The sequence below is a fragment of the Saccoglossus kowalevskii genome, chromosome 12 (genome assembly GCF_978046115.1).
Source record: "Saccoglossus kowalevskii chromosome 12, keSacKowa6.1, whole genome shotgun sequence".
Lineage (NCBI taxonomy): Eukaryota > Metazoa > Hemichordata > Enteropneusta > Harrimaniidae > Saccoglossus > Saccoglossus kowalevskii.
Genome location: NC_140652.1, coordinates 24,185,083 through 24,197,286, shown reverse-complemented (window position 1 = coordinate 24,197,286; position 12,204 = coordinate 24,185,083). Strand labels below are relative to the sequence as shown.

General features: G+C 35.2%; 1 protein-coding gene across 2 annotated transcripts in view; it reads right to left on the bottom strand.

Moving 5' to 3' along the window:
- The window catches only part of LOC100378815 (centrosomal protein of 290 kDa-like), a 55,448-nt gene that overhangs the window by 15,584 nt on the left and 27,660 nt on the right, over positions 1-12,204 (bottom strand). For both annotated transcript variants that reach the window (XM_006816111.3, XM_085506515.1), the window contains exons 30-39: positions 11,604-11,792; positions 11,334-11,468; positions 10,817-11,038; positions 10,552-10,617; positions 10,132-10,239; positions 9,344-9,543; positions 5,611-5,698; positions 4,657-4,782; positions 3,426-3,563; positions 205-312 (exon numbers count right to left, since the gene is read on the bottom strand). In XM_006816111.3, coding sequence (XP_006816174.3) covers positions 205-312; positions 3,426-3,563; positions 4,657-4,782; positions 5,611-5,698; positions 9,344-9,543; positions 10,132-10,239; positions 10,552-10,617; positions 10,817-11,038; positions 11,334-11,468; positions 11,604-11,792 — 1,380 coding nt within the window. The remainder of the gene's footprint in view (positions 1-204; positions 313-3,425; positions 3,564-4,656; positions 4,783-5,610; positions 5,699-9,343; positions 9,544-10,131; positions 10,240-10,551; positions 10,618-10,816; positions 11,039-11,333; positions 11,469-11,603; positions 11,793-12,204) is intronic.

The window sequence follows — 12,204 nt, the reverse complement described above, 5'->3', positions numbered from 1 at the left end:
ATCAGTGAAAATAAATTCCATACAAAAACACCCAAAAAGTCTTTTCAGCGAAAATTTATTCCAGCTAAAATAAAGTATTTTACAGTATGTAGTATTTGGTTTGGAGACTAATATGTGCACTAGCAATTAGCAACAGAACAAAACAAAATCAGGAGGAACTTGTGTGACTTCAGGGAACAATCAAAAAAAAAAAAATCTTCAAACCTCTTTGATTTCAGTTATCTCTGCAGCTAGGGACTCTTCCTTTAACTTCTGTTTTTTCAGATCTTTGCGCGATTTTTCAGCTCTCGCCTTTGCATCTTCTAGTTCGTCCTGTACAAGGCAGAGGATTGTGCAAGTTTGTTATGAAAGGCTAGAAAGCATACATATAATTGAACTTTAGTTAAATTCATTGTAAATTTTGGACCAATAAACGTTATTTCCTACTATATACAGGTTATGGTAAAAAAATAGGATAGAATGTATCAGGTTTATATAAACTATATAAAACAAGCAGCCTATCGGCTGAGATAGCTCCGCTGTTAGCAATGCACATGGCAATTAAAGAACTGAAGACATCATCAGAAAATGAACAAATCTGAGAGAGGTTCACATGTAGTACCTATATATGTAATATCAAAGCAATTGGACTTGCGGTTTTCAACAAGAAGTCGAAAATATCACTTTTTACCAAAAATAACAAAAATATTCACCAAAATTAGAGAATTAAAGATATCATTACAAAATGAACAAATCTGAGAGAGGTCCACATGTAGTACCTATATATGTAATATCAAAGCAATTGGACTTGCGGTTTTCAACAAGAAGTCGAAAATATCACTTTTTACCAACAAGCAGCCTATCGGCTGAGATAGCTCCGCTGTTAGCAATGCACATTTCAATTAAAGAACTGAAGACATCATTAGAAAATGAACAATATGTATAGTATCAAAGTTTTTAACAAGAAGTCGAAAATATCACTTTCTATCAAAAATGACCAAAATATTCACCAAAATTAGAGAATTGAAGATATCATCACGAAATGAACAAATCTGAGAAAGGTCTACATGTAGTATCTATATGTGTAATATCAAAGCAATTGAACTTTTGGTTTTTAACAAGAAGTCAAAAATATCACTTTTTACCAAAAATTACAAAAATATTCACCAAAATTAGAGAATTGAAGATATCATCACAAAATGAACAAATCTGAGAGAGGTCCACATGTAGTACCTATATATGTAATATCAAAGCAATCGGACTATTGGTTTTTTACAAGAAGTCGAAAATATCACTTTTTACCAAAAATGACAAAAATATTCATCAAAATTAAAGAATCGAAGATATCATCACGAAATGAACAAATCTGAGAAAGGTCTACATGTAGTATCTAAATATGTAATATCAAAGCAATTGAACTATTGGTTTTTAACAAGAATTCAAAAATATCACTTTTTACCAAAAATTACAAAAATATTCACCAAAATTAGAGAATTGAAGATATCATCACAAAATGAACAAATCTGAGAGAGGTCCACATGTAGTACCTATATATGTAATATCAAAGCAATCGGACTATTGGTTTTTTACAAGAAGTCGAAAATATCACTTTTTACCAAAAATGACAAAAATATTCATCAAAATTAAAGAATCGAAGATATCATCACGAAATTAACAAATCTGAGAAAGGTCTACATGTAGTATCTAAATATGTAATATCAAAGCAATTGAACTATTGGTTTTTAACAAGAAGTCGAAAATATCACTTTTTACCAAAAATTACAAAAATATTCACCAAAATTAGAGAATTGAAGACATCATCACAAAATGAACAAATCTGAGAGAGGTCCACATGTAGTACCTATATATGTAATATCAAAGCAATCGGACTGGTGGTTTTTAACAAGAAGTCGAAAATATCACTTTTTACCAAAAATTACAAAAATATTCACCAAAATTAGAGAATTGAAGATATCATCACGAAATGAACAAATCTGAGAGAGGTCCACATGTAGTACCTATATATGTAGTATCAAAGCAATTGGACTTGCGGTTTTTAACAAGAAGTCGAAAATATCACTTTTTACCAAAAAATGATAAAAATATTCACCTAAATTAGAGAATTAAAGATATCATTACAAAATGAACAAATCTGAGAGAGGTCCACATGTAGTACCTATATATGTAATATCAAAGCAATTGCACTTGCATTTTTTAACAAGAAGTCGAAAATATCACTTTTTACCAAAAATGACAAAAATATTCACCAAAATTAGAGAATTGAAGATATCATCATGAAATGAACAAACTTAAGAGAGGTCTACCCAAGGTACATATACACCAAGTATCAAAGCACTCAGGCTTGTAGTTTTCAAGAAGAAGTCGAAAAAGTAAAACATTGACACGGACGACGACGGACGACGACGACGACGGACAATCACTCATATGATAAACTCCGCTCGACAAAGTCGACAGCGGAGCTAAAAATGACAAAAAATATTCACCAAAATTAGAGAATTAAAGATATCATTACAAAATGAACAAATCTGAGAGAGGTCCACATGTAGTACCTACATTGTATATATGTAATATCAAAGCAATTGCACTTGCATTTTTTAACAAGAAGTCGAAAATATCACTTTTTACCAAAAATGACAAAAATATTCACCAAAATTAGAGAATTGAAGATATCAACATGAAATGAACAAACTTAAGAGAGGTCTACCCAAGGTACATATACACCAAGTATCAAAGCATTCAGGCTTGTAGTTTTCAAGAAGAAGTCGAAAAAGTAAAACATTGACACGGACGACGACGACGGACAATCACTCATATGATAAGCTCCGCTCGACAAAGTCGACAGCGGAGCTAAAAATGACAAAAAATATTCACCAAAATTAGAGAATTAAAGATATCATTACAAAATGAACAAATCTGAGAGAGGTCCACATGTAGTACCTATATATGTAATATCAAAGCAATTGGACTTGCGGTTTTTAACAAGAAGTTGAAAATATCACTTTTTACTATAAATGGCAAAAATATTCACCAAAATTAGAGAATTGAAGATTTCATCACGAAATGAACAAATCTGAGAGAGGTCTACCCAAGGTACATATACACCAAGTATCAAAGCATTCAGGCTTGTAGTTTTCAAGAAGAAGTCGAAAAAGTAAAACATTGACACGGACGACGACGGACAATCACTCATTTGATAAGCTCCGCTCGACAAAGTCGACAGCGGAGCTAATAACCCAAATAGTGGAAAAGATGCAATCACAACAAACCAGTGCTGTATTTTTATTGTTTGGAAAGGTAAAACAATGACAGACAACAACCATGTTTAACAGTTGGGGTGTTTCAGAAAGGGTGTGCACTAAGTCAAACTAAACCCAGAAAAACAGAAATCATACAAAAGTGGGAGTTAAGTCGGTTGAATATGATACCTGTATTTGCCTTGTTTGCTTGTCAACCACTCGCTGTATGTTATTCTGTAATTGGGATTCCTCTGCATTGGCTTTGACGTTGTCCTGTGCTGTCTGTATCATGTCGGCTCTAATCTGCATCAGGGCTTGGCTTAAAGACTGTAAAAAAAAAGGACAAACACACCATAAATGAAAATTAGTCAATTTACTTGTCCGCCTACCCCAGAAACACCAAAAATTCTGAGTATTGAGGTAGTAGAAATAATAATACATTCAAACGTGTGTCAGCAACAATCGCTATAATAAAGACCATTAGCCCATAGTGACCACATTTGTGCCGTCCTCGTAGGATTACATGTATACCGTAAAATCTGTATTAGAAGCCGCATCTCTAATATAAGTCACACCAGTTCTTTTTTACCAATTGAGAACCAAACATTTACAATTTCTCGTATGTGTAGATGCTCTAATAGAAGCCGCATCACCTGTGTTACAATGTACCATTTAAGATTTTACAGCTAGTAACCTGTACATACAGATTAATACATGTATGGCTAGATACCGCCTTTTGGAATTGGTTAAAGCGGGAGGGTCGTCACCTGCATATGCACGGGAATTGAGTCTCAAGTGACGATAACAACACACGCTAAAAACGCAAAGGCTCATGGGTAGATGCATGTTTGTAAACAATGACACGCTACGGCCAACTGACGCATGCGCAAGTTACGACTCACTCGCTTTAAGTTAAATGCATGTGTTAATAGAGGCCACAATAAAGACAAGTGCATTTTTAGTTTCACACAATTCAAACAATCAAAATTTTTCGTTTAACCAAGACAAGTGAATATCAAACATCTGTTGACAAATTGCCTCGATAAACTGAGAAATTATTGTCCTATTTCAGTAAAAAATTATTTAATCAATTTCTGCATAAAGGCCACCTGTCTATGAAGAACAATACTTTACAGATTTGACCGTACATTTATTTTTGAATTCAGTAACTTCCCCTGTAGATTTTTGTTGGCATGTTGGGTAGTTATGATTAGACTGTGATCTTAATTATGCTGGAGATTAAAAGCGCGCACACGCACACGCACGCACACGCACGCGCACACACACACACACACACACACACACACACACACAGCGCCAATCTGGGTCCAAGAATATCATAATGACATCCCTGAGATTGAAGAGTTCCTCTTTAATACGACAAGCATGTGATTTGTCACAGCATTAGAGATGACATTACCTTGTGTTGTTTTTCTTTCAGTGCCAATTGATTTCTCAACCGATCCACCAGGTTCTTCATACTGGTTGTTGGAGCCCTTGCATTGGCTTCCTTCTGGGTTGTAAGCTCTGTATTCAGCATATCAATCTGCGGATGACAGTGAAAAGTTGTTTAAAATCACAGGTTAGGGTATCCTCGGGGGCGGACATCCGGGCATTTTCTACCGCCTGGCAACCCTCGCGGTGAAAATAAAGACCCAAAACTCGCAGAAAACGGTACTTTGCGATGATTGTTGAGAGTCCCCTTGAACAGTGTAACAAGATTGACCCTAAGTGAGTAACATATACGAATGCGGTTGTTCAGGATTACTTCAAAGTTGAGTTTGTGTTGTTTTCTCAAGTTTTCACCGGCTCCACCGGCGTTCCACAGCAGCACGCACAGAGCCCATAGAAATACGTGGTACAGTGGTGCGCGTCTTAGCAAGGTAGAACGTCCGTGACGTAGCTCCGCCCCCGAGGATATGAGAGGAAGGATTTCAGCTACACTCAATGGTCATGGTCAGAGTGCTCCATGAAACTTTTCTTTTCAATATTCAAAATGCATTGAGTAATAAATATTTATGTCGCATACAATTATTAATATTTGTATATTATGATTTCAATATTTTTCTTATAGTTTACTAGTTTGTCAAAATTTAAGCATAATTCTCTTCGTAAAGTTGACGAGAAGGCAAGTTATAAACAGACATGAAAGTCAAATACAAAATATGAAAGCAATCCGACCTGCAGTTTTCAAGAAGAAGTCGAAAATATTACATTTTACAAATAATTACAACAAGCAGCATATTGGCTGTATAGTTAGACTGTTGAACACAGCATTTTTTACCAATGACAAAAATATTCACTAGAAAATTAGAGATTTGAAATCATAAAATCTGAGAGTGCAGTCTGAATATTACATTAAATAGGTACATACTTCTTTTTGTTTTTCTTGCACTATATTTTTCTGCTCCTCAAGATTACCATTCATTATTTTGATAATGGCTTCTTTTTCTTTGGTTAATCTAGGAAGTAAAAAGACATCGTCATTGTCTAGGGGTGTATCTAAGGAAGATGTAGGTTTATTCTTTACACAGAACAAGGAACTGAACTATAAAACTTGAAATCCAAGCTATTATGAATGATGTCTACCCTTTGTCAGTGAGAATACAATTGTACAGAGTTTTACTGGCCATCAGGCAGCCATATTTGATCAGATTGTTAAACAAAATGATGTTTACCATAAAAACTCGATTAATTCGCGGTAGTAAAAATAATTATTTTTTCAAATGCGTGAATTAATAGCGTAAAAATGGAAATTGTTGGTTTTTGGTGCGCGAATTAAAAGAGTACTTTTAGATCGATTCAAAAAGGAGCTGTTTTCATAAATTTATTAGAGATTTGTTTTGTTTTCCGATGAACACGATGACAGGATGTTGTTTTAGTGCCTCTGAGACTAGTGGCTAGCGACATTCATGGCATAGTCGGGCAGAGAACAAGCACTGCGTCAAGGACCACGCACCATGTTACACTTGAAATGGAACAGTGAAATGGCAAAGGTCACTCTGTACACAAACAAACAATGAACACGTGGCTACAAAGTAGCCGTCTGGCTGCACTGCCACAGGCAGTACCGTCAGACACAAATTATTAATTCTTCGACAGGTCAATTTCTGCTATTTCAGTGTTGCTTTGGATAAGGTGGTCTTCTGCCCCGTTGATTGCATTTTTGTAGCCATGTGTTTATTGCTTACATGATTGTTTTTTTTTTGTCAAGCACTTCCATCTACCGGATTCGGCTGATACCCCGCTCTGGGCTCGCTTATGGAGAATTCGATTTTTTTTTAGAAAAATGTGGACCAAAAGATCGCCCGGGCGATGTTATGGCAGATATTACGAAGCCCATCTTGTCTGGAAAAATAACCCTGCGTTGATAAAAATGGTCTCAGAAAATGTTTAGAAAAAATAATGTTTCGCGTTGACCAAAAATAATCATGCAAAGTATAAATTCAAAGTGTTTTAATACATTGGTGAGAGGTCGCATTTTACGTGAATAAGAACATGCACTAAAAAGGAAAAGCAAGCCAAAGTCGAAACGAGGTGCATCATGGACATGACACAACACACGCTGCGACAACTGAGTGATCAGCGACATCATTTTGGGGTGCTATTGAACTTCAAGTACTTCTTTGCGAAACTTGCTGCACGCCCATGCTGACATCAAGTCACGCACTGAACTGGCGCGTTACCTTAGCAACCTTTTTCTTTCGTGCCCTGTGCGTCAATCTAGTAAAATTGTTATTATATCCGACAGTACTGTATCCAACTCTGTACTGGCTTTGAATATATCAACATCGTTTACTTAGTGCACTGCTTTTCTAATTACACAAACTTGATTACAATATTGTACCGGCTCTGAATATTTCAACTTCGTAATGTATTGCTTTCATGCTATGATAATTATTTTTTTTTACTATTGTTAGGGCACTGACCCAGGGTATTGGGTCTGTGAATATTTCAATATCACCGACTTGATAATGCGTTGCATTCGTAATAATTACACAAACATAAACATATCATACGTCAAATTAAGGTAGCGGGACTATTATTTGCTTACTTGTTTTCATCTTCTAATTGTGACCAAATGACTACAAATAGACCCAGGAAAGTATATATTTTTAGAATCGCCAGACTTCAAGCTTTGCAAGGGTGTGTTTGCCATGCCCGTATCTGCATTCTATGACCCGTTACTCAATCAAAGGTGAAAAATTACTTTTTCTGTAAAAAAAATAATTACGCATTTATGCTGGCGATAAGAAGTATTTTTTTCACTTTTCCTAGTTGTTCAATAGTCTGGTAAATTGAATGTGTCTGGTCAGTTTTATGCAAGCAACGCGTTTTAAAAAATAGTGTGCTGAATTTCAATTACTGTTTTAGTCGCATTGCCCCCTACTCAAACCACAACTCGTTGGTAAATAATCGATGAAATAGTTTGTCTGGACACATTCAAGTTCCTCTCACTGTCACCTTAAAGCTGTGAAAATTTGGTGTTAATCCGATGACAATAAGTATACGTTATTTTTTGTTAAAGACCTTGTATTTTGAAAAACATAAACTCCTAGAAAACGTCCATGAAGTAACAGCAAAGATTTTCAAGCTTGTTTATCGGCACAATCAATTTGTTTTCCCATCAAGGTCTGCTTTAACATGTGTAGGGACATCCAAATGTGTAAGGCTATTGGAAACCAAAAAAATAAAGGAATGGGATAGCTATAATTGGATAAATTCGGCAGATGAAAACACCAAAATCAATGAATTTTTTTTTTCAGTGGCTGTGTGACCTTGTGTCTGACACATTCATATGCAAATGACTAATCTGTGAAACAAACAGGGGCGGAGACAAACCACTAAAATGTTTGGAAACACTCATTGTGTGTCAGATAGCTACTGATAACACATCCTAACATTGCTTTGTCTTGAGTTTATCTTTGAAACTTATAGGCACACAGATTAAACCTGTGTTATTGATTTTGGAAAACACTACTGAGGCTGCCTTGCTTCCCTTCAGAAAATCTACATTTTAACCAACTTACATGACATTCTATGTTATGTTGACTTTATCACATGAAAGTTTATAGTGCATTTCATCAATTAATAAATAAATGTGAAAATCGTAATTTTCAACACAAATAATAGTCTCGCTACCTTAATAAAGTTTACTATTATAATATAATAAACTCTGGGCAGCGCACTTCGATTGCATTATTCACATACATTTTGACTGAACTCTGATAACCACGCGTTTGAATTACGTGCGGCATTGGGCAATGACCTCCAGAGTTCATGCACTGATATTTAAATTCGGGTCACCCAGCTTGACGCAAATCAATATAGTTACTTGTCATTTGTTCAAAAAATCTTTCAACTCTCACAAATACCATGAACGGGAAGAGTTAACTGGGGTTAAACGAAAGGAAACGTCTTTTTTGGACAAAAAATTCATAGAACGTACATGACCGCTTAACCGAATCTGGTACAATGAAAATGTGACACGAGGTCAATCGCCCGACCAATCAAAAACGTCAATTTACGCACCATAGGTTACGTCGATGCAACCCTGTGGACCAGCTACGAAAAGCCCTGTACTAAGCTTTCCATCATGGAAATTCGCAATCGATTTGCTGACCGATGGATATTTATCGACTAAGTAATAATCTTGCCCAACATCTGTAGTGTCGTGGGGAAGTGATTTTTTTCAGGTCAAATCTAGTGATCTGTGCTAACTGAAAGGCTGTGATGACGGAGATTGTCCGCGATTGCGGCTACACCATGGCTACACCAAGTACTGATAACATAAAAAACTCAAACAAAAAGTATATTTTTAATGTCTTCATGCAATATATTCTGAACTATCCACTTTATTCTGGCCCGCGAAGGATACAATTTTAAACATGATTTTTGAACGCCACGAATTAAAAGGATACATTTAAAAATTAGCGTTCGAAAATAAAATGGGTGCACGAATTAATAGGGACCGCGAATTAATCAAGTTTTTACGGTACATTCATCTATGCAAAGAGTAAACAGACAAATGTACAGACAAAAGCCAATGCATGATAAATAAAAGGTGACTAATAAATGGGAATGAATGAAAATCTTTAAATCCTTACTTCTGTTTCTCATTTATATGATCTTTGTTTCTTCTCTCAACAACTTCCTTCCATTTTGCTATTTCCGTGTTTGATGCTTTCAATTTCAGGTTCATTGTTGACAACGCATTGTCCTGCTCAGCCACCATGTCCTTCAACTCATCCAACTCTGCCAGTTGTTTATTTGTCAACAAACCTGGTGATGGCTTATTTACAAGTTCCTATTCAACACAAAATTGACAATGACACCAAAGGCAGTATTAACATTTCTGATGCCCTTTTTTTCCTCCATTGATTTTGTTATTTTTAGTAGACAATGTGTTAATCTTTTCGGCACCAGACTATTTCCCGAAATTTGTCTGCACTTTTTTCTTATATTCTCCAATATTTCTGGCAATGAACCCTAATTTTGGAGCCAACTGACAAAATTTGAGTAAATTTTCTGCTTTTACTAAAAAAAATGGCTATTTTTGTCTCAGAGTTCTGAAGGGAGGTGCAGAATATTAACGAGACTATTTTGTGAATTTGTGATGAGAGAACTGGTGGTGGAAAGGGTAAAAAAGGAACAAAAAAATTTGCAAAATATTTGAGAATAGGAGAATTGTCAAACTAATGCAAATATTATGATGTAACAAGGAAAATCCCTTTTCCAAAAATCGTCAAAATTTCTGAACTCAGTTTTTCACCAATATCCAATCACCACCCACTTGGCAGAGAAATTTTGTAATATATCGAATTTGAAAAACCAATTGACAAACAAATATCTGGAATCATTATGGTTAGGGTTTGTGTGCACTATGCATGCTCACCGTGGCTCTCTGTTTAAAATCCATAAATGCACGACTTGTTGCGTCATCAAGTTTCCTCTGCATCAGTCTCATCTCATCATTATGCAGCTTTCTCTCGTCAGTCAGCTCCTGCAACATTAACAAAATCATTACATTTTAGCGTATTCGGTTCCGACTAGGTCAATTAACAAAACAATAACTGCCGAGATGGTAAAAATTGCGATTCGTATAAATACTGAAGCGCCACAGTTGTCCTGTCAATGCATATCCCATGTGATGTATACAAATGTTAAAAAAAGTTTGTTTTCATTAAATTCCAACACGCTCTGTTTAAACTTTGACCTTTTAATAAATGCCATATCATAGATGAAAGATATGTAGATATGACGGCATTTTCAAGATTGTAATGCAAGTTTTAAATCAGAGTTAATATTTCCTTACTTGTCTTGCTTGTTCCAGTAACCTAATGTACTTCTGTAAACCTTCCTCTTTGGCTTGGAGTCTTTCCTGTAAACATAAAATTATTGAAAACCATTAGGATACTACTTTGCAGGAAACAAATGTTCCATGAATTTCGTGACTCGAGAAAAATTTCAAATATTGCAGCAATGAAGATTTCACAGCAGATGAACAGATCATGAACAATAATAGAAAATACCTAAAAAATTATATAATAGTGGCTTTTACCTTCACTCTCTGCACTTACTTGTAAGCCTGACAGCTGTGACTGTGCTATTTTCATAGCCTGTTTATTTTCATACGATTCCTCAACTTCTCTGTAGCGTATTCCTTGAGACGTCTTTTCCAGGAAGTACTCGTCACGGTCACTCGTTGCTGGTAAACGTAATCTTAGCTCGTTGATCACCTTATCTCGTGATAAGAGATTCTCCTCTACATTTTTAAGTTGTTTTTCAAGTTCAGAAGCTTTCTGTAAACAAACAAGCTTTAATGCTAATGATATGCAAATTAACTAATTAATATGCACAAAGAGTACATACAACTACACTGTATTTTATGAATGTCACAAAAGTTGACTTTGGTGTTCAAAAGAATGTTAATATGCCAATTATCTAATTGATATGCACAAAAAATGCATAGAACTATTTTGTGAAGGTTGACTTTGGCTTTCAAAAGATTACTGATATGCAAATTACCTAACTAATATGCAGATAGAGCTATTTTGTGAACTACAATTTGAGATTCAATGAAAGTGTCACACATACCTTTTTCAAGTCTCTGTTCTCAGCCTGGTTGTCTAGAATAGTTTTGATATGTTCTTTGATCATTCGTATTGCATGCTCTAATTGATTGGCGACCGGTAAAGTAGGATCAGGTAATGAGCCGGTTGCTTCCTCAAACTAAGAAACGAAATAATATGAAATTATAAATTAATATGTTTCACTTTTGTGAGTGATCTGATCATAGTAGTATATTTGTACCTCCAAAATAAATACTTATCATAAGTAATCTTTACATGGCTTAGTGTTACTTACCCTCTGTGCTGCAGCAGCCATTGCTTGGTGTTGTCTCTCCAGTGCATCTAATTGACGTTCAAGCTCAACCTCTCTTTGTTCCCATAGTAACTGTTTATCCTCACATTCCTTTGCGATGCGAACATTGTCCTCCTCTAGGCTCGTAATGCTGCGTTCGTGATTCAGATTAATTCCTTCTATGTATTTAGACTAAGAGAAAAATTACATATTATATTGTAAATCGGTGTGATGACTGAGGCAGACCTACGAACAGATCAGGATACTCTGTCAGCATTGCATTGCTAGATAAGAGGCACTTGTATTGTCTATATCAGTTACTACTTTGCAAAGAAAATGTCTGGATATGTACTGGGAATAACTAAAACACAAAGAATCAAAAAGTTTTTATCATTTTCATTCCATATACTGGTAATTGAAATCAGTAACATTAATGTCTACATTGACAAGGAATATATATTTCCATAAAAATAATGAATATTTATTTGTGAACTGGGCCAAAAGTTGATTTTGATGTTGAACGAGTGAAACAGAACTCGTCATAAATAAGCTAAAATACATTCACACAATGAGCAATTCTAATTTATATCTTCCCCCTCCCATG